Genomic DNA, 19,864 nt, shown 5'->3' with positions numbered 1-19,864 from the left:
GGCGCTACGAGGCCACAGACAGATACACAGATACACAGATACACAGACACACAGATACACAGATACACAGATACACACGTCAAACTTATAACACCCCTCTTTTTGGGTCGGGGGTTAAAAAGGCATTATTTAATATGTGAAAAACTAGAAGATGGCCCACTGTGAATTCGTGCGCCTGAATTTATAAGTTTTAAAATATCCTGTGGAAATCTATTTGATTTTCCGGAATAAAATGTTGCTTATGTGTTAATTCAAATCAGGATATAAGCTATCTCCATTCCAAAGATCAGCCAAATTATTTCAGTCATTATGGCTTGATAGAGTTACAGAACATCCAACCTTTCACATCACTATCATAAATGCGAAAGTGTGTTGTTTGTTGGTTTATTGGTTTGTTGATTTATCCTTGTCTCGTCGCAACGGAATAACGGATCGATGTGATTTTTTGTATGGATGTAGTTCAAGACCTGGAGAGTGATATAGAAAATCAAAGAGTTGCCACGGGATTTTTAAAAATCAATATCCACGCGGATGAAGACGCAGGCATCAGTTAGTATTTTATAATAATAGTCAGTAAGACCTTAGAAAGTATATAAGGTGCAAACTGGCGCCAAACTTATCTAGTATATCTAATAATGGATATTATCCGCTCGTGTGCGTTCAAACTGTACTAGTAAATTAAATTACAAGCTTATCAATAGCAACGTCATACCACTCCTTGTTCTTATCCCATGTTCTCGTTAGGTATAAGCGACTCTAAAACTTAAACACTTTTTGGACATGCACAAGGATAACTCATCTCCTTAAGAGATTTCCATTAGAAACCCTAAAACGTTAGAACAAAAAACTTAGAAAAAGCCGAATAGGTGTGTACATACTTTTTAAAATTAAAAAGATCTATCATTTGACTAGTATTTAGTCCTGCTTCCTGAAATTTACCTGATATCTCATCTATTATTCAAAATCACCACTGTAAGCGATAACGTCGTTTTACGGTAGCAGCGGTGAGTAAGATTATCAAAACATTCTTAATAGGCATAAGAATAGCAAAATCTTATTAATTAAACAAATATACAAATTATGATTTTTATTTTGTAAGGGAATAATGCGGGATAACGATTAGAAAAACTGGGGCAAAATAGTTTTGGCATCGTTAAAAGCTATGCTTTTGACTAGGCAAGTGAATCGAAGGCCACTCCGTAGATGTGGATTTATTTAATGCTATTCTAGAAACGGACTGACTGACCATTGAGGAATGTGCTAACGTCGTATTTTAAAATAGAGGTGATGAGCGATGTGAAAAAAGAGATATCCTCGGCGCACAGGAGGTATGTTTTATGTAGAGAACACTGTATGTTGCAGCTTATATTCCTCAGTTAATCGATAGTTAATATTCATAATTGTAAAGCCACTTACAGATAAATAAATAAATAAATCTTTATTAACTTTACAAAAACATAGTGTTTACAAGCTTTAGTGTAAGGCTCTGCCTGCTGATGAAGTGAAAACTGTATTTGAGGAGGCAGTGTCTTCCCATAGTATTTTGTAACAACATACAACCACTTGTTATAAATTAATTTGATAATAATGTCCATAACTCGTTGAGTATAGTGATAAGATAAGTTTAAGTATCTAATCGCTAGGATCTGATGATGACCATTTGGAAATTTTATTAATTCCGAGCAACACCTCACAAATCCTTCAAGACATACATACTACCAAATTATCTCGAAACCAGAGCACCAGGAGATGTTGGTTCTATAACGTGAAATTGAAAAGAATTGCACCTACTTTCACAAACGGCGCTTGCTGCACTGCTTGAGGGCATTACAACAGACATTAAACAGATTAATTTTCTTAAGCGGATACCAGGTTTTCAAAAATTCCGTGGGAACTCTTTGATTTGCCGGGATAAAAATAAGCCAATGTTCTTCCCCCGAGACGTAATTTCTGTTCAAAATTTCGTCAAAATCGGTAAAACGGATGAGCCGTAAAAAGTAGAGCATTTAGACAAAAGATAGTCTCACTTTCGCATTTATAATATTACTTAGTAGGGATAAGCTTTTTCCTTGTGCATTTACTGCTTGAGAAGTAGGTAAGCAAGATTCTATCAACGATTTGACAGATTGAACTTGAGAAATGCTAAAATGACTACCATTTCATTGTAGGAACAAAAATTGGCACTATTGCTCTGCTATGAATAAAGCCAGAATGAAGCATAAAACTAAACGGGCGAAAATGAAACAACAAGTGACAAATCCGTGCCACGTAATGTTGCTAAATAAGAATTTAACACGCTATACTGAGAAAATAACATTCTAAACTCTTTTTTTGGAAAATTGGCCCATCAAAGCTTTAAAAAGTTTTATGAGAAAGTGTAGGAAAATAAAACCGGTCACACATTTTTCCAATGCAGTTAATCAGTTTAACGTTTTACCCTGGAAACCATGGCGCTTCCATTTCAGTGCAGAAATTCGTGCTGTACAGTTGCCATTTTTGACCGTTCCTAGACTGGATTACTCATAAGATTCTACACTTACAAAAATATCAAGTTGATTCTGTTCCAAAAATTTCAGTAGCCATCAAATAACCCTAATGGATCGCTGATCTGGAATACCATTGTTAGGTTAACATGCGTTAATATCATTCATCGTGGTCATCATCATCATCATGATATGATCAATCCATCGCCGGCTTACTACAGAGCACGGGTCTCCTCACAGAATGAGAGGGTCTTGGCCATAGTCTACCACGCTGGTCAAGTGCGGATTGGCAGACTTCACACACCTTTGAGAACATTACCAGCCATGCAGGTTTCCTCACGATATCTGTCCGTCTGTCGTGTCTGTCAAGAAAACCTATAGGGTACTTCCCGTTGACCTAGGTCCTAGAATCATGAAAGGCAGGTAGGTAGGTCTTATAGCACAAGTAAAGGAAAAAATCCGAAAACCGTCAATTTGCGGTTACATCACACAAAAAAAATTCAAAGTAAGATAACTATACCAAAAGGGGTATCCATATGAAAGGGTTTTACCCGTACATTCTAAAACAGATTTTTATTTATTTTTATGCATAATAGTTTTTGATTTATCGTGCAAAATGTCGGATAAAATATCCGAGTACGGAACCCTCGGTGCGCGAGTCTGACTCGCACTTGGCCGGTTTTTTGAGTTTTATATATTAGTTATGTGTACCATTGTTTGAATTTTTTTGCCACAATTTCCGTTTTAATTGGTTGGCCTGAAGTACATCTGCCATCGTAATTTGCACCAACTTCGAGTGAGTCAGACGCAGCCGTACGCACGTGCCTGTTTGTTTACAATATTGGATTCTGTAACATTTTAAGAAGTGTAACACATGATTTATGTGTTACCGCTCTTGTGTAACGATTGTCAAGGACGCATTACATGCATTCAATTATGGAAAGGGGTTTGTTAAAAAATGTACCTATATAGGAGAGAACTACCAAATCTACTGAATATCCGTTGCGTAAGCCTGATGTTTTTTAACCCCCGACCCAAAAAGAGGGGTGTTATAAGTTTGACGTGTGTATCTGTGTGTCTGTGTATCTGTGTATCTGTGTATCTGTGTATCTATGTATCTGTCTGTGGCATCGTAGCGCCTAAACGAATGAACCGATTTTAATTTAGTTTTTTTTGTTTCAAAGGTGGCTTGATCGAGAGTGTTCTTAGCTATAATCTAAAAAAATTGGTTCAGCCGTTTAAGAGTTATCAGCTCTTTTCTAGTTTTCTTGTAGAAAAGAAGGTTAGATAACCGTTAGGTTCATAATATTATGTCAATAGACAAATGTCAAGCTGTCAAGATGGACGTTGCCTAAATACATAATTATTTATTTGAAAATGATGTTTTGGAAAACTCAGATACCGTGGATCGTCGGGGGTGTTATAAATTTTTAATTTACACTTGTTATCTAAAACTTAAAGCTAAGAGATTCAATTAAACCAAATAATGGGTAAATAGTAAAGTTTTATCGATAGTAACAACTAAAAGTAATTGAAATAATATGTTCTTTACATGCATTCAATTAATTGTTAGTATAGAGTAAACTATAGACTGTTACGCCTTATAATCACGTATTTAACTAGGTTCGTAACTAGTCAAGCTTACGTCGACTAACGGCCAGTTTCTTCATCAACAACTAAAGTAATCAGTAAAAGTATTAACTTTTACTTGACCATTACTGGAGTTTAGGTAAATGTGTTTCTTCATTCAAGCAACAGCTAAAGTAAAAGTCAAAGTAGTTGCCATTACATACACGTCGCAGTTTCACCAAAAAGTCGTGGCGAGTTTTTTTTACACATGGCAGCATCGTAATATCACTGTCAATGTGTCAGTGTCGATTAGTATAAAGTGTCAAATATCTCTATGGTGCCAAAAGTACTTTTAAAATAAAAATTCGTTTTTTTCTTACATACTGATTTAAAACCATTTACAAGTTTAAAATATTTATTATGATGGAGCTTTTCGGAGACGAAAATGTGGACGTAAACTTGACGTCTAGATATGTTATCAGCATTTCAATATTAATACTTATTGTAAGACCTAGGTTATATACTTACCAAAGTTTTTATCAAAATTCAAGGTTTGGAATAAGTTTAGTTGCTTTTTCTTTAGAATACTTAAATACTTCTTGGATGAATGACTTATTGCACAAGATCTTATATTACACTAGAGGATGCTCGCGGCTTCGCCCGCGTGTATATCGGTTTTTTTTAATCCCTTAGGAACTCTTTGATTTTCCGGCATAAAAAGTAGCCTATGTCTTTCCCCGGGATGTATCCCAAGTCTGTACCAAATTTCTTTAAAATCGGTTCAGCGGTTGGGCCGTGAAAACGTAGCAGACAAACATACAGACAGACAGACACACTTTCACTTGAAGATCTTGAAAACATTTTGATACTTTAATTAAGTACAATCAATAAGTAGTATCAAATAAAATGATAAAACTCGGTGGAACCGTGAAATACTGTTGAAAAAGTAAATATAACCCATATAACCTAAAAATGTTGACAAATGACAAGTACTGTAGCTTTTACAGCAGCCTATTGAGCAGTAAAAGTTAAAGGTAAAAGCAATAGTAAAGGCAACAGATTAAACTGTGAAGAAACAAATTTGACCGTTACTTTTACTTTAAGCCATTACTTTGGCTGTTGCTTGCAATGAAGAAACTGGCCGTAAATACGGGAGTGTAGCCGTAACAATCTATACTTATTATGGAAATCTCTCACGATACTTTAAACAATTAATTTTTGTTTAGAACTAGGTCATGCCCGCGTGGATTTAAGTTTTTAAAAATCCCATGGGAACTCTGATTTTCTGTGATAAAAAGCAACCTAGATTCATACCCGGGGTGCAAGTTATCTTTGTAACAAATAGATAATAAATAATGCCTGTGACTTCGTCCACGTGGATTTATGGACTTTGACTTTTCGGGACAAAAAGTATCCTATGCCCGTCCATGGGATGTAAGCTAACTCTATACCACATCAAAACGGGTGGGTCGTATAAAGCAAGCAGACAAACAGACACACTTTCGCATTTATGATATTCGTATGGATTCATACGAACTAACAAATTATGCAAATGCATAAATTGTCAGTCTTACAAAATAAACTTCAACGTCTTCATTATGGGTTACTGTTAGTAGTGGGTACGGTCAGAATAGCTGTTTACACAAATTATACTTTTACAACACATAACTCACGTGAGAGAACATACGTTTGTATTTATTTGTAACCGTACAATATGTTCGTTTTTACTGCCAGTCTGAAACATTACAGAATACGTGATTTTATTTCATATCTCTTAACGTAAAGTAGTGAAGGGTTAGTTTGGGTCTCATCTATTATTTATTCGGGTGGCTATAATGTGTCAGCTGTGATTTTGAATCAATCTGAACGGTTTTCCGTTCAGATTTTAAATCAAGACGTCTTTAGCGTACTGATGATATCACATGCGATATTGACCCTTCAGGCCCAAAATGTTGAATTTGCAAAATGTTGAGTCCTAAAATGTTGAATTTGCAAAATGTTGAATTTTGGAATTGCAAAATGTTGAATCCCAAAGTGTTGAATTTCAATTCCCAAAATGTTGAATCTCAAATTGTTGAATTCACAAAATGTTGAATCTAAAACAAACAAAAGAAAAATAAAACCGACTTCAAAAACCAAAAACACTAAAAAGTAGAAAATAATTTTTGTTTAGCTACACATGTAATGTACCTAGGTATGAAGTCGAGCGAGCATATTAAAACAAAATTAGAAATCCAAGAGTGAAGCTCGCCCGACTTCATACCTAGGTACATTACATGTGTAGCTAAACAAAAATTATTTTCTACTTTTTAGTGTTTTTGGTTTTTGAAGTCGGTTTTATTTTTCTTTTGAAAATTTTTTATTTCACAATTTTTAATGGCCCCACTGTACTATAATATGCTATGCCCAGTTAAAACCCTACTGTTTACTAAGCTATTACACTGATCGCGAGCAATTTGCTCTTATCCATTGAGGAGTTCTGTTCTCCATCTCCAAAGATATTCATCAGATCTTCACCAAATTTATATGGGACCACCTGCACAGTATACCCTTTCAAACAAAAAAAAATTTTTCCAAATCGGTCCAGGGGTCTTTGAGTAATCGGGGAACATACATAAAAAATATAAAAAAAAAAAATAATAATAAAAAAAAAAAAAAGATCCCGACGAATTGAGAACCTCCTCCTTTTTTGGAAGTCGGTTAATAACTCAAAATTTTAAAAACACCCGACACAAAAACCTCTATAAAAAAACTAGAAAAGAGCTGATAACTTTCAAACGCCTGAACTGATTTTCTTCGATTATAGCTAAGAACCCACTCAAGCCACCTTTCAAACAAAAAAAAAAAGCCTATTACTAAGCCTCCGTTGTCTGTCCGACCGTCTATCTGTCAATGGGCTTTACCTTGTGAACCGTAATATGTAGAGATTGAAATTTTCACTGATTGTGTAATTAATTCTATTGCCGCTATAACAACAAATAATAAAAATATCGAAATAGCCGCCATGAAAATTAAAAAAAAAAGTATATCTTGTATGATGGGACGTGGGACGGAATCCTTCGTTGCAAGTCCAACTCGCACTTAACCGATTTTTCTGCATTCGATGAACCTTGTGTCTCTGAAAGTTATCGTGTTAAAACTGAATATATTTGTCAAAGATCACAGCGTCAAATCTACACAACTAGACGAGTTTATTATTAATGTGTTTATCAATAAACTCATGTACCCAGTCATTGATGGTAATGCCAAATTGCGTTCCAGCTGTATAGCTGTACAATGCATCAGAGACTACGGAATGTGAATGTGTAGATAATGATAAAGTGACATAGTACGGTATTCTTAGGCTGATCGCATAGCTACCCGCATGAGGCGCATGTAATTAAATTTTTGGTACTGAAATTCATGAGGCGTGAATCGCAAAATGTCGCCGTAGATGAGCGGTGACGTGATCTATTTTTTACAGCGCGCTCGATGCAGCTGATATCACTCGTATTTTCAGTACTTGAAAACGCACTACTTGCGGCTACTGGTCTTGCGACCGTGTGCGATCTCCATAAGGCTGATCGTATTATAGCTGCAATGGCATGCGATTTTGAGTAAGTATTAGAATGCGAATGACTTTTTCAGCACGCGTCGACCGCATGGGACACCACATAGAAATGCGGATGACATTAGTATTGTAGACGCCGTTAGAATTTTCAAAACTCAAAACAACACTTCACACTTGCGTCATGCCTTGTATCTAGTGTGCGATCAGCTTGCATGTAAATTTGGCTGTCAATATTCGCTTGGTGATTATAATAATTATAATCGAAAATAGCTATAAATATCTGGCTGCAAAAAATGGCGCCCAGTCAGTCAGTGTGACAGTGAATCATTACAACTGCAATGTTGCATTTCAATTTTCTTGCCAAAATATGAGCAAAACTGTTAACAAGTGTAAATTAAAAATTTATAACACCCCCGACGATCCAAAGTATTTGAGTTTTCCAAAACATCATTTTCAAATAAATAATTATGTATTTAGGCAACGTCCATCTTGACAGATGGACGTCTCTTATGGATACATTTGTCTATTGACATAATATTATGAACCTAACGGTTATCTAACCTTCTTTTCTACAATAAAATTAGAAAAGAGCTGATAACTCTTAAACGGCTGAACCAATTTTCTTAGATTATAGCTAAGAACACTCTCGATCAAGCCGCCTTTCAAACAAAAAAAACGAAATTAAAATCGGTTCATTCGTTTAGGCGCTACGATGCCACAGACAGATACACAGATACACACGTCAAACTTATAACACCCCTCTTTTTGGGTCGGGGGTTAAAAATCCAACTCAAGTCAACACAAACACCCACCGTTGCTATGCAGCTGTTAACGTACCTATATACACAGCTGCATAACACCGGTGGGTGTTCGTGTGTACTTGAGTTGGATTTTAAAAAACAGTTTGCTATAATGTTTTAGACCATACATGTAATGAAATTCTACACATTGTTTCAACACGTTGAATTAATTCTAATGAGTATAAAAGCCGTGTGTTTATTTGTAAGATTGATAGGGTGTTAGCAGCCCCTAGATCATCTCAAATCGTTATATTATGTTGTATATTGCAACTTGGATACACGTAGCATTTTGAACTTTCGTTAAGTAACTTAAAAGCAAGGAGTTGTATATTACTATTAGGACCTCTTGCTATGCCAGCATTTCACGTCTCTATCCGGAAGAAGAACAGCTCGTTCACACTGATGCGAAGATTATTATCAGTATTACGCACTACTTTTAAACTTTTTCTAGGACTTCATGAGGCTGTTTGTAACTAATTATTTATTACCTACTTATCTGTAATTTGAATTACTTTCGGTCTGTTGCATAATATATGAACATGAGGTTAGGGACCTTCGCTCGTTTCTATAATTCCCAGTAAATCAAAGCGCTTCACTGGACCGCCTCACCCAGCCACACCTACCTTTATCTATCGAAAATAACGTAACTTCCGACAATGATGCTTTGAATGTGACTCGAAAATGTTAGAATGTAACCAAACTGCGCAAGATTTTTTCGACCAAATAGATAATATTATATTATAAGTACACGTTAGTAGGTACGAGTAATGCAAGTTAAACACATATTCATATAACCTATTTCAGTTATCGTTAATTTAATCTTTTTCTGTGTAAAACACAGGAAGGATAAATTCCACCACCATTATGCCTAAAACTAATTAGTTGACAAAACTGCAGTAAAATATGGTAGTTACTCGTATAATGTGACGTCCTTTAAATAATACGTCAAGATAAAAGAAGCCTATATCTGTCTCCTGGTTGCAAGCTATCACTATGCCAAATTTCGTCAAAATCGATTTAACGGAAGTAGCACACAGACAAGACACTCTTTCACATTTATAATACTAGATTATGCCCACCACTTCGTCCGCGTGGATTTATGTTTTTTTTAAATCCCGTGGGAACTATTTGCTTTTCCGGGTTGAAAGTTGCATATATCAATTTCCAGGACGCAAGCTACCACGTACGCGAACCAAATTAATAAATTAATAAATAATAAATTGGTCAAACGGATGGGCCTTTAAGAATCTCGAGAAACGTTGATTGTCCGGGATAAAAAAAGTCTATGCCGTCCCCGGGATGTAAGCATCAAAATAGTTTCGACTGTTGGGCCGTGAAAAGCTAGCAGACAGACAGCCAGACACTTTCGCATTTATGATATTCTATTATAATAGCTATACTATAGATTCGTATAACTATTTGAATATTAGTGTTTTCCATTGCAGAGAGTCGCTCGTCGTGTGGCGGAGGCGGTGGGTCGGAGGACTCGGAGGGGCGCGCGTCGTGGCGCGTGACGCTGGACCACGACCTGGTTGAGACCCTCAGTGCGATATACCCCGAGTGGTTCAAGCAGCCGCGTCGCGACCGCAGCCGCGCGGCCTCGCCCGCGCACTCGCCCGTCCGCTCGCTCGCCTCGCCGCTCACACCCGACACACCGACAGACGATAACTTCAGGTAAACTTCTCTACATAGTAAAAAACAAAGTCGTTTCCCGCCGTCTGGCGCTCTGTACGCTTAAATCTTTTAAATTTTATTGTGGTTTTCATCAATAGATAGAGAATTGAAGAGGAAGATATACCTACCTATGGCAATAAGTAATTATTGTTTAAGATTTCGGAAGAAATCAAGCTGACTGAGAGCTTTCATCGTAAATGCTGTCTTATTCTTTTGAAACACATCAAAATAACCACACTGATACCACATTAGTTTCTTTATTGCACCTGTGTGAAGCCGGGATGGGTCGCGTAGAATCCCCACAGGTTTGCTTTATCTACATAGACCTCGCCGTCTACAGACTATATGAACTACTTTTATGGATATAGCTGTTTGTAATTGTGTATTCACTTTGGTTTACAGTTCAGGAGCTGAGGAGATGGCCGGCCGCCAAGCGAGCTGTAGCGGCGCGAGCGAGCCCCCGAGCTCGCCGCCGCGTGTGTCGCCCCCCAAGGTGGTTGTCGACGACAGCCCGCTGCAGCCCGCGATGGGCAAACACAAAGAATGTAAGTAGAACCTCATTTTTTATCGACAAAAAAAAACAAGAAAAATAAAGATAGGACATGAAAGCTCTTATATCTGAGATCTCTACCAGAGTGGGAGAGCTTGTAAAGGAGGAATAGATATCTTATAAGACATTATGACAAAAAATATGACAAACTCCTGATAAAACTATCGAGTTTGGAAAGTTGAGTTTTGAGTCAAATGGAAGGTCGCATTGTGTGAATTCCGAAAAATACGTTCATTAAATTTATATAAATAAGTACGAATAGTTCGACTCTATCGTGGCCTACACCAAAAAGAGAATACTTTGCGTCATCATCACTTCCCATATCATAACATAGTATCATACGAGTTATATATTCACATGTTCTCCGAGTTTCTGTTCGACGCAATCTTATAAAAATGGTTATAACAGAATACAGCGTTTTGCTTGTTTATCATCTAGTACTGTCATGTCTCGTATGCTACGCGCATCAGAATGCGGCGCGCAATGCTCACATCCGGCCATACTTGCGTCTCCGTCCGTCTGCGCGTACGTCGCCAATAAACAACCCGCCTCTCACCGTATCATACTACTTATACAAAACTGTAAAATCCATAGGTACTAATATTATAAATGCCAAAGTGTGTCTGTCTGTTTGCTACAAAACGTCAAAAGCCTTTTCACGGCTCATCGTTAAAGCGATTTTAAAGTTTTGTACAGAGACAGCTTAGGTTCTGGGAACGAATAGAGGCAACTCTTTGTCTTGGAAAATCTAAGTATTTCCACGGGATTTTGAAAAACCTAAATCCACGTAGATAAAGATCAGAGGTATGATCTAATTGATAGAGCGATCCTAGCTTGTGTCCTAGAGAATATGCGAGTAGATTACTTTTGAAAGGATTGATAAAGTTGCGGGCATCACATTTAGGACAGCGATAGCTTACACCCTGGAGGCGGACATAGGCTATTTTTTTATCCCGGAAGAACGAAGAGTTTCCACGGGATTTTTAAAAAGCCTGAATCCACGAGGATAAAGTCGCGGGTATTAATCCAACACCCGCGACAATTAAGCAACAATACAAGCCACTGGCTAAAATTGTACTTGCAATGTTCACTTACACGAGGTATAAAACGTCAGCGACAGCTTTTACGAAAGACAGTAAAAATGTTTGTAAAGTTCGTAAAGTTACAGGAATATTAGATAATAGAAAATATTTAGATTTTTTTTGTGGCTCGCGTCAACTCTTACAAGGATAAGATTAGAGCAGTTATTTGCCTCTATTTTTTACAAAGATCAGTCAAATTATTTGGATTTTATCAGCTGCATCATCAACATCATCATCAACCCAAGAGCAGCCACACTATTGAGCTCGGGTCCCCTCTCCGACTGACAATGGTTTAGCAATAGCCCTCAAAGCTGGGCAAGTGCGGATTGGCACACTTTACACATCGCTGAGAAATGGAGAATTCGCAGGCATGCAAGTTTCCTCACGAACTTTCCTTCGCCGCTAAGCAAGTGACAAAAGATACTTAAATGATTAAAATGCACATAACTCTGAAAAGTTAGAGGTACACACACGCCCGGAATTGAACCTCAGACCCCCGAAGATCTTCTAGGCTATTATTGCTTTTCAACTTCATTGATATAGGTAAAAGGAAGAAATAAAGCTGAAATCGCCCAGTAACCCACAATATTCGGCCCAGTGGTAGTGAATGTTTGGTCTGTAATCCGGTCGCGGCATAACACTAGTTTCCTTGTGCAGCGTTTATTTATGTTGGCGCCGCGCCAGCGTTGTCCGCTCGTCGCTCCCCGCTCGCTGATCGTCTACGGCAAACGAGAATATAGTTCTGTATTCGCCTACGCCCATCTACTGTCTATCGATACTATCGCAGTGTATCGATCGACGTATCGATCACGTCGACATCTAAATTACTCTGCATGCTACGTCGAAATTCGTCACCTGGCGTCATAACACCGTTTTCTTTATATGTTTAATCAATTCATATTGTTGTATCAAAAGGCATGGGGAATTCAATAGCGTATGATCGTTTTCGGTTTCAACTTGTATATTGTAGGTGGCTCGTATTATCGGACGCGGAAAATTTATTAAATATTTATTATTGTATTATTAATACAATGCAATAATAATAATTAATTTACTTGACTGACTAATAATATTATGTAGTATGAATGTTTAATATCATTCGTTGTTTGCTCCACAGCATTGAAGGTGAAGCTCATGATGCGACGCCCGATCAACCAGTTGGTGGCGCAGGGAATCATGCCACGTAAGTATTCGTGAACATTCTCGTCTAGCACAAACACAAATAGCTGTTTAGAGGATATAAGCAGAACAATTACTAATCAACTAATCATGTAAATGACGAAACGTTGGTGAGGCGCCCAACGCCTGCGCAGCTTAGCGTCGTACGCGTGGGTGATGGAATTTTATTTACGGCCAATCGCCGTGGTTAATGAGATTTTCTAACCGATTGGCAAAGGAATGAACATCTTTGTCATTATAAAGTACAAAAAATAAAAGTACTACTTTGTTACTTTGCGAAATTTATACAGACGGATTAAATTAATTTACGTATGCTATGTCTATTTTTTACAGCACTGAAAACACCGCCTGCCTATTTCAAGCAACGAGTGCAATTAGAGAGAGCGAAAACCGGAGATTTGCTTAAAGCAAAAATACAGAGTCGACCAGACCGACAAGAACTGGAACGAAGACACATATTAGAGCAAGTATGTGTATTTTTTTATGAAATGTATTTTATTATATTTCTTAATTATTTCTTTAAAATTTTAATCTTTCTTTCTTTTAAATATGTCATTAACTCTCTGACCATAATATTATGTGGTGTTTCAGGAGAGCCATGTAGATCCCAGTTTGGCCGAGAAGCAGCGAATGCTAAAGAAAGCGCGCCTGGCGGACCAGCTCAACGACCAGCTGTCGCACAGGCCCGGCCCTCTCGAGTTGATCAAGAAGAACATATTGCACACCGAGGAAGACATCGAGACTGCCGTCAAAAGCGGAGTCCTCGCGTTCAAGGCCACCAGCGAAGGCGCGTCGGGCCGGCCGCAGCACCCGTCGGCTTATTGCGGCCCGCCCGAGGAGGCGTCGCCGTCGCCCTCGCCGCCTGCTGCGCTCTCGCCCGCCAGCGTCGCCTCCACGCCGCAGCACCCGGCGCCCGGCAAGGATAAAGGCCGCAAAAAGTGCAAACAGAAGCCTAAATCGCGGTTTAAATTTCACGAGTACAAGGGCCCTCCGAATGCCCAAAAAGCCTCGTCGCCCCCGGACTCGACGGAGACCCCGTACGAGCTGCTCCTGCAGCAACAGCAGCTGCTGCTGCAGCTCATGCTGCCCGCGTCGCCCGCGCCCTCGTCCGCCGCGTCCGTGGCCTCCGACACATCGGACGCGCTGGGCGCGCCGCCGCCGCCGCCCCCGCCGCCGCCGCTCGCCGCACCCTTCGCGCTCGCCGCCGCGCGCTTCGAGGACATGAAGGTGTCCGACTTGCGCGCCGAGTGCAAGCGCCGCAACCTACGCGTGTCGGGCCCCAAGCCGCAGCTGATAGACCGCCTGCGGCCCTATCTCGAGATGCAGGAGGAGGCGCCGCGCTCGCCCGTCTCGGTCGCCTCGCCCGACTCGAAGGCGGAGTCGGAGCCCTGCGACGATATCGTGCAGTCGCAGCGGCGACTCATCGAGGAGCTCGAACGCCAGCTCGAGGAGTCGCGGCAGCAGCTGGAGGCGGTACGACGGGAAGCCGCGGGCGCCGCGGCCAGCGATCAGAGTCGAAGGCTGCTCCAGGCTCACTTGTGTGTGACACAGTTGCGGGCGAAACTCGATGCGCTCCAACAGCCCTCCAACCCCGCCCCCGCGCCGCAGCGCTACGTGCTGGCCGCGCCCGACACGACTCCCGATCGCCTCGTGCGGCTATTCACCGTCACGCCGCCGTCCGCGACCGGCGACGGGTCCTCCGACGCGACGAGCGGGAAGGCAAATCAGGCGTACATCCTGAACGGCGTCAAGGTCGTGCCGATAGCCATCCTTCCGACGACGCACTACGAGCCGGAGCGCGCGCCGCCGCCTCCGCCGCCACCGCCGCCGCCGCCGGTGCCGCAGCTGCCTGTGCCTGCGATGCTCCACGACAACGCGGAGGACAGTCAGATCATGGACGACGTGCTTGAAATTCTCGTCGAAAACGGCGAACTGCCGCCCTCGGCGGTCGGGGACGTGACCCCGAATCGGTCTCTCGACGCCGGCTATCTCACGGCCGGGTCTAGCGAGTTCACCCCGACGGACGTCCTGAGTGATGATATTCTAGGGGATTCGCACGTGCGGGACTCGCTCGCTGCTGACGAGCTGCAGAGAGAGCTCGATGACATTCAAAACGAAATCATGAGTCACGCAGATTTGAACGCGATCAGCGATCGCTGCGATATCGATTCCTCGGTGACCGATATAGATCACGATCTCAACGTGGATTTACTCGCGAATAACGAGTTCAACGCCAACTTCGCCGGTTCGGATTCTACTTCGTGTAATCACGAGGACTTTTTCGGTAGATTCCTGGGGGAAGATACGCCCGGCGCGATGGATATCGACGACGATGCGCCCGAAAGGATGAGTATGACGCCGCTAACCAACGGGGACATCCTGGATCACTCGCGCCCCGGCTTCGTGGACATGAACGAACTGTCGCTGCCTTCGTTTCACGACGAGGACACGCGGCACGGCGGGTTCGAGGAGCGCCCCTGCGAGTTCGACTTCAAGGACTTCGACCTCAGCTCGAGTATGAACATGAACGTGGACGGCGATGGCTACGACTACGTGCACGCGCAGCTGATCCCTAACCTGTTCGGGCGCGGCCACACGCCGCAGTGCGACCCCGTGCTGGGCGGCGTGCTGGCGCGCCCGGCGCCGCGCCCCGCGCGCAAGCACTACTCGTGGGACAAGATCGAGTACGACGCCACCTGACCCGCGCGGGCGTGCCCGGGACACTGAAGTGGCGCCTGACGACACATGACACCCTAGCCCGTTGCTGTACACTGAAAATAAATGCACAGTATTTGTACTACATAGACTCGAAAAATGCGGTGCTCTCTGTATAACACGAGCGCACACGTGTAGCGGGCGGGAGGTCTCGTGATACTGTGCGCGCGTAATTTACATGATCTCTTAGTACCGCACGTCGTCGTACCTCGCGGGAGTTCGGGACCTGAAACACTGAACGTATTCCGGCGCTCCCGTTGTCGCTTTAAAACCATAGCGGCGTTAGATTTAAAGTGAAACAGTAGATATTATAATACCGGGTAGCGGTTGTAACATGACGCTAGTCTCGATGCGGTGACGCGTTCTTCCAGGATGGTGACTTAGTGAGGACTAGACGTAATATTAGATTTAATCCTTCGAAACACATAGTGTTTGCGTGATGAGTGGACCGGACGGATATTATTTGGTACTTAATATTATATGATACGTATGTTTGTATCGCTAGATGGTAATGTAGCGTAAGTGGTGTGTGTGCTATTTATTGGTGAGTGTGGAGCGTCCGTCACCACCGGCCGCGTGCCGTACTTAGCTCACGTATTTATGATAAATCCATATTATTTACTGAGGCATATCTACTTATGTATATAATGAAAGTGTAATAAAATACTCAACATAGTTGTGGATAAACTGCATTCCGCCCGATGACTAAAAACTTAGGGGAAAAAATTATCATAAGAGATACTTCTTGTGCTTGAGGAGATAGAACTATCATTAAACTGTGTGACGCCTCTATTAACACACCACAGTTCCGTTTAAAAGGTTTATTCTCTGTGAATTTGCTAATTTCCCAAAATCATAAGTAACATTCCAGTCTTGTTGAAGTGCAAATTGTGGCACATCTGTATCCTCATCTCCCTTTATATTTCCATTAGAATATGCCCAACTGACATTGAAACGCGGCGTAATTTACTAAGGGAGAGGGCAAGATGCATATTCACAAGCCATCGTCATGGGTGGGACCAGCTCGGGAACAATGTTAGTTATGATTCATTTAGGTAATGTAGGGAGCCGGCTCCGCGTATGCAAACAATTATGCAAGCATTCCTATTTCATTGTTTGTAAATTGTACCTACTTCTTCCATTTATTGTTTAAGTCTGTAGACCCTTCATAAAGTTTGGTGTTAGTGTGGTGTAAATGATTCAGCAAAATGTTGTATAACAGTACCCAGAAGGAAATATTGCACATCCAACTTTAGAAAAAGGTCTCTGCTTCGTAGAGAGTGTTCTCTGGACCTCATATCTATGTGATGTTCCTTTGGTCTCAATGAAAGAGACAACATTCTGCAAAACCTTTATCTCTTTCTAAAGTTTGATGTGAAGTAGCGACTGCCGGTACTGTGATTTGTTTAATATTTATTTTAATCGTAACAAATTATTATAAATATTGTATAAACATAACATTCTTGAAAAAGTATCATTCCAATTATTGTCTAAAGCTTAGGATAGGTGCATCTTTATGGATAATTTTTATTTCTTAAACAATGTAAGATTGTTTGCATAATTGTTTGTTAAGTAATTTATTTATGTATCCTTAATAGAGTACCTAATTTAATTCAGGTTTATCGATTAGTATTTTCATTTTAGAATATTGTGTTTGCGTTCACCTCGGCTTTTTCACAATTTATAAAAATTATGAAAAACCGTAACTCAGAATGTATATGCCATTATTTGCATTTATATTTTTAATTTGTTAAATACCCATAGCGACAACGAATGTGGCCTCACTGCCCTAATGTGCCAATGTTACACAATATGAAAATTTCAAAATACATATTTCCATAAGTAGTTTATTTTTTATATTTGATAAGTTTTCCTTTGTCAGTGGTCTGAATGTTAACTATGTTGGTAGAGATATGTGATAGTACTTTAGGATATAAAGTAGTTCTAAAGTACATTCATGTATGGTTTGGTGCTATAAATATGTAAGTGAAATAGTATTGTATTGAAATACACATAAAAAAAATATTTAACAACTTAACAGTGAAAACGTAAGTCTTTTGATTAATGTATAAAAATAAACTAGATGACTACTCAGCAATTCGTCTTTAAAAGTTTAATTGCATAGATATATAAAATGATCCATTTCACTGATTTATGTAACAATTAAAAGTTCATTATAATTTGTTTTTGCTTTACGTACTAAAATTAAATAATATTCCATTATCTAAGTAAATTAAAACTAATGAAATTTCTAATTGCTCAGCCAAATTGTACCTATCCATTCTAGCCAATTATACTAATTCTTCAAAGATAAACTATTATTGTATTGCTATCTTTGAAGACATACTTAATAAAGTGTGTTATGAGCTTGCTATACCATTTTGGGTTAGTTTAATTTAAAATATTTAACACAAGGAAATATTAAGTGAGATTAAAGTTTGAGTATATTATTAGTATGTATCTGCATATTTGTTATTGTTGTAATTATTGTAGGAGAGTTTTAACATTTGTTTTCTAATAGTTTATATTTGGAAGTGATATACAGTGCTGAATTTGAATAATTTAAGCTGTTTACATTAAAACTAGAATATCGATAGAATAACTGGCTTCGTTATATTGCTCGTATTAACCTTAATACCTATTTAAATTATTTGTATAGTTACCTTCATTTGAAATACATAAAGCAATAATGTAAACAATAAAGAAAAACAGATAAGTATAATTATGTAAACACTATCTAGCACAGCCAAGTATTCATTAAGGTTGTCACAAAAGGTGCATATAATATTTTATATTTCATTATCGGCGCACAAAATTGGTACTGTTGGTATAACATTCGGTACGCACATTTTACATATATGTAGATACATCTTAAAGGCACGCGATCTAAAGTCTTCTATCATGTACTAGATTTTCCTATCTGTAATATATACAGTTATTTCAGATAATCTGTCAAATGTGTAACTGGGCCTACCTTGGTTCTAGAGTACCTGATGGCAACCATGTTAGAATGATCTGATAGTCAGTCGATCGCTCAGTATCTGCAGATAAATTAATCAAATTTTTTTTTTTTTACTTTTAATGAAAATATTACAATAAAACTTAAAGCTAGCCTTATCAACAATTAAATTTACATATTTATTATTATTGTACATATTTCATTATGCGCCAGATACAAATATCTTATAATATGTTCCGTGTGACAAGCCTAGTTAATCTTGAACCCTATTTATTCCTTATAAAATGGTTTTTTACCTTGCTGTATAATGAAGCCTTGTAAATAATTACCAAGCCTTTACTAGTATGTTTAAGGAATTGTTGAAACAAAACTTTGTCATAAATTGTTGTTTTATTTATTTTCCCATATCCCTCCTGCTACGAGTACCACAGAATACCTAGGTACTGAATAGTACCGTAACTTTTAGGTACAGAAGGCTGACTCCGAAATACATATAATTTAAATAAATAGCGACTCTTGTTATGAAGCAATAAAGTGCAGTTCAGCTCAAACAGCGCTGCAGCCTAAAATTTGAGCAAAGTCGCGGCGGCGGCGACGCGAGCTGCCGGCCACTGCCGTTCCGGCGTGAATTGGCCCTTAATATAGCGAGCATAATAGAATCATTTTGGTACCACTGAAGAAAAAACCCGTAAAATGATTTTTTTTTGTATTTTAAATGAAGATGTAAAGTAAGTACCTATATGGAATCCTATTGGAAATGTATATAGATATATAAATATAATCTTTATTGCACACAAAACATGAGATGGAACCATAGACTTACTGTAAGGTTTTATATTTTATTTTAAAAATAGAACTCATTCCTAACTGTCTACTTATTATAAAAACATAAGAAAAAATATAACTGTGTCATACAAAATGTCCGTTGTTGTTTTTCCATGTAGTTTATTTAAATAATTAAACCTACATTTGGTAGCAGAGCGTGGTTTTTACCAAAATAAATAAAATGGTATCTACTACGAGCTATCGCAACATAGAACCGTTGACCAAGTCAAACTACGATACTTGGAGCCTACAAGCGCAAGCAGTCCTGATCAAAAATGATTATTGGGACATCGTCAGCGGCGAAAAAACATTACCAACAGATGCGGATGCGGCAGCGAAGTTGGCATTCAACAAAGAGGACTTGAAGGCAAGAGCTGAAATCCTACTTTTATTGTCACCTTCTGAATTAAAACAAATTAAAGTCTGCACGACATCAAAAGCTGTATGGGATAAGTTAAAAGCTACTTATCAAAGCACC

At 39.5% G+C, this 19,864-nt stretch overlaps 1 protein-coding gene across 3 annotated transcripts in view; it reads left to right on the top strand.

Annotated features, from left to right (window-relative positions):
* Positions 1–18,943, top strand: part of LOC123868412 (actin cytoskeleton-regulatory complex protein PAN1) — a 69,212-nt gene extending 50,269 nt beyond the window's left edge. For 2 of the 3 annotated variants that reach the window (XM_045910931.1, XM_045910929.1), the window contains exons 2-6: positions 9,848–10,076; positions 10,479–10,621; positions 12,826–12,891; positions 13,221–13,354; positions 13,479–18,943. In XM_045910931.1, coding sequence (XP_045766887.1) covers positions 10,495–10,621; positions 12,826–12,891; positions 13,221–13,354; positions 13,479–15,587 — 2,436 coding nt within the window. In that variant the 5' untranslated portion in view covers positions 9,848–10,076; positions 10,479–10,494 and the 3' untranslated portion in view covers positions 15,588–18,943. Of the gene's footprint in view, positions 1–9,847; positions 10,077–10,478; positions 10,622–12,286; positions 12,675–12,825; positions 12,892–13,220; positions 13,355–13,478 lie in introns of those variants that run through there. The other variant, XM_045910932.1, reaches the window with a different exon arrangement.
* The last annotated feature ends 921 nt before the right edge of the window (positions 18,944–19,864 follow it).

Source organism: Maniola jurtina, chromosome 9 (genome assembly GCF_905333055.1).
Source record: "Maniola jurtina chromosome 9, ilManJurt1.1, whole genome shotgun sequence".
Lineage (NCBI taxonomy): Eukaryota > Metazoa > Arthropoda > Insecta > Lepidoptera > Nymphalidae > Maniola > Maniola jurtina.
The sequence above is the reverse complement of the archived record's forward strand: the minus strand, read 5'-3'. Positions and strand labels throughout refer to the sequence as shown.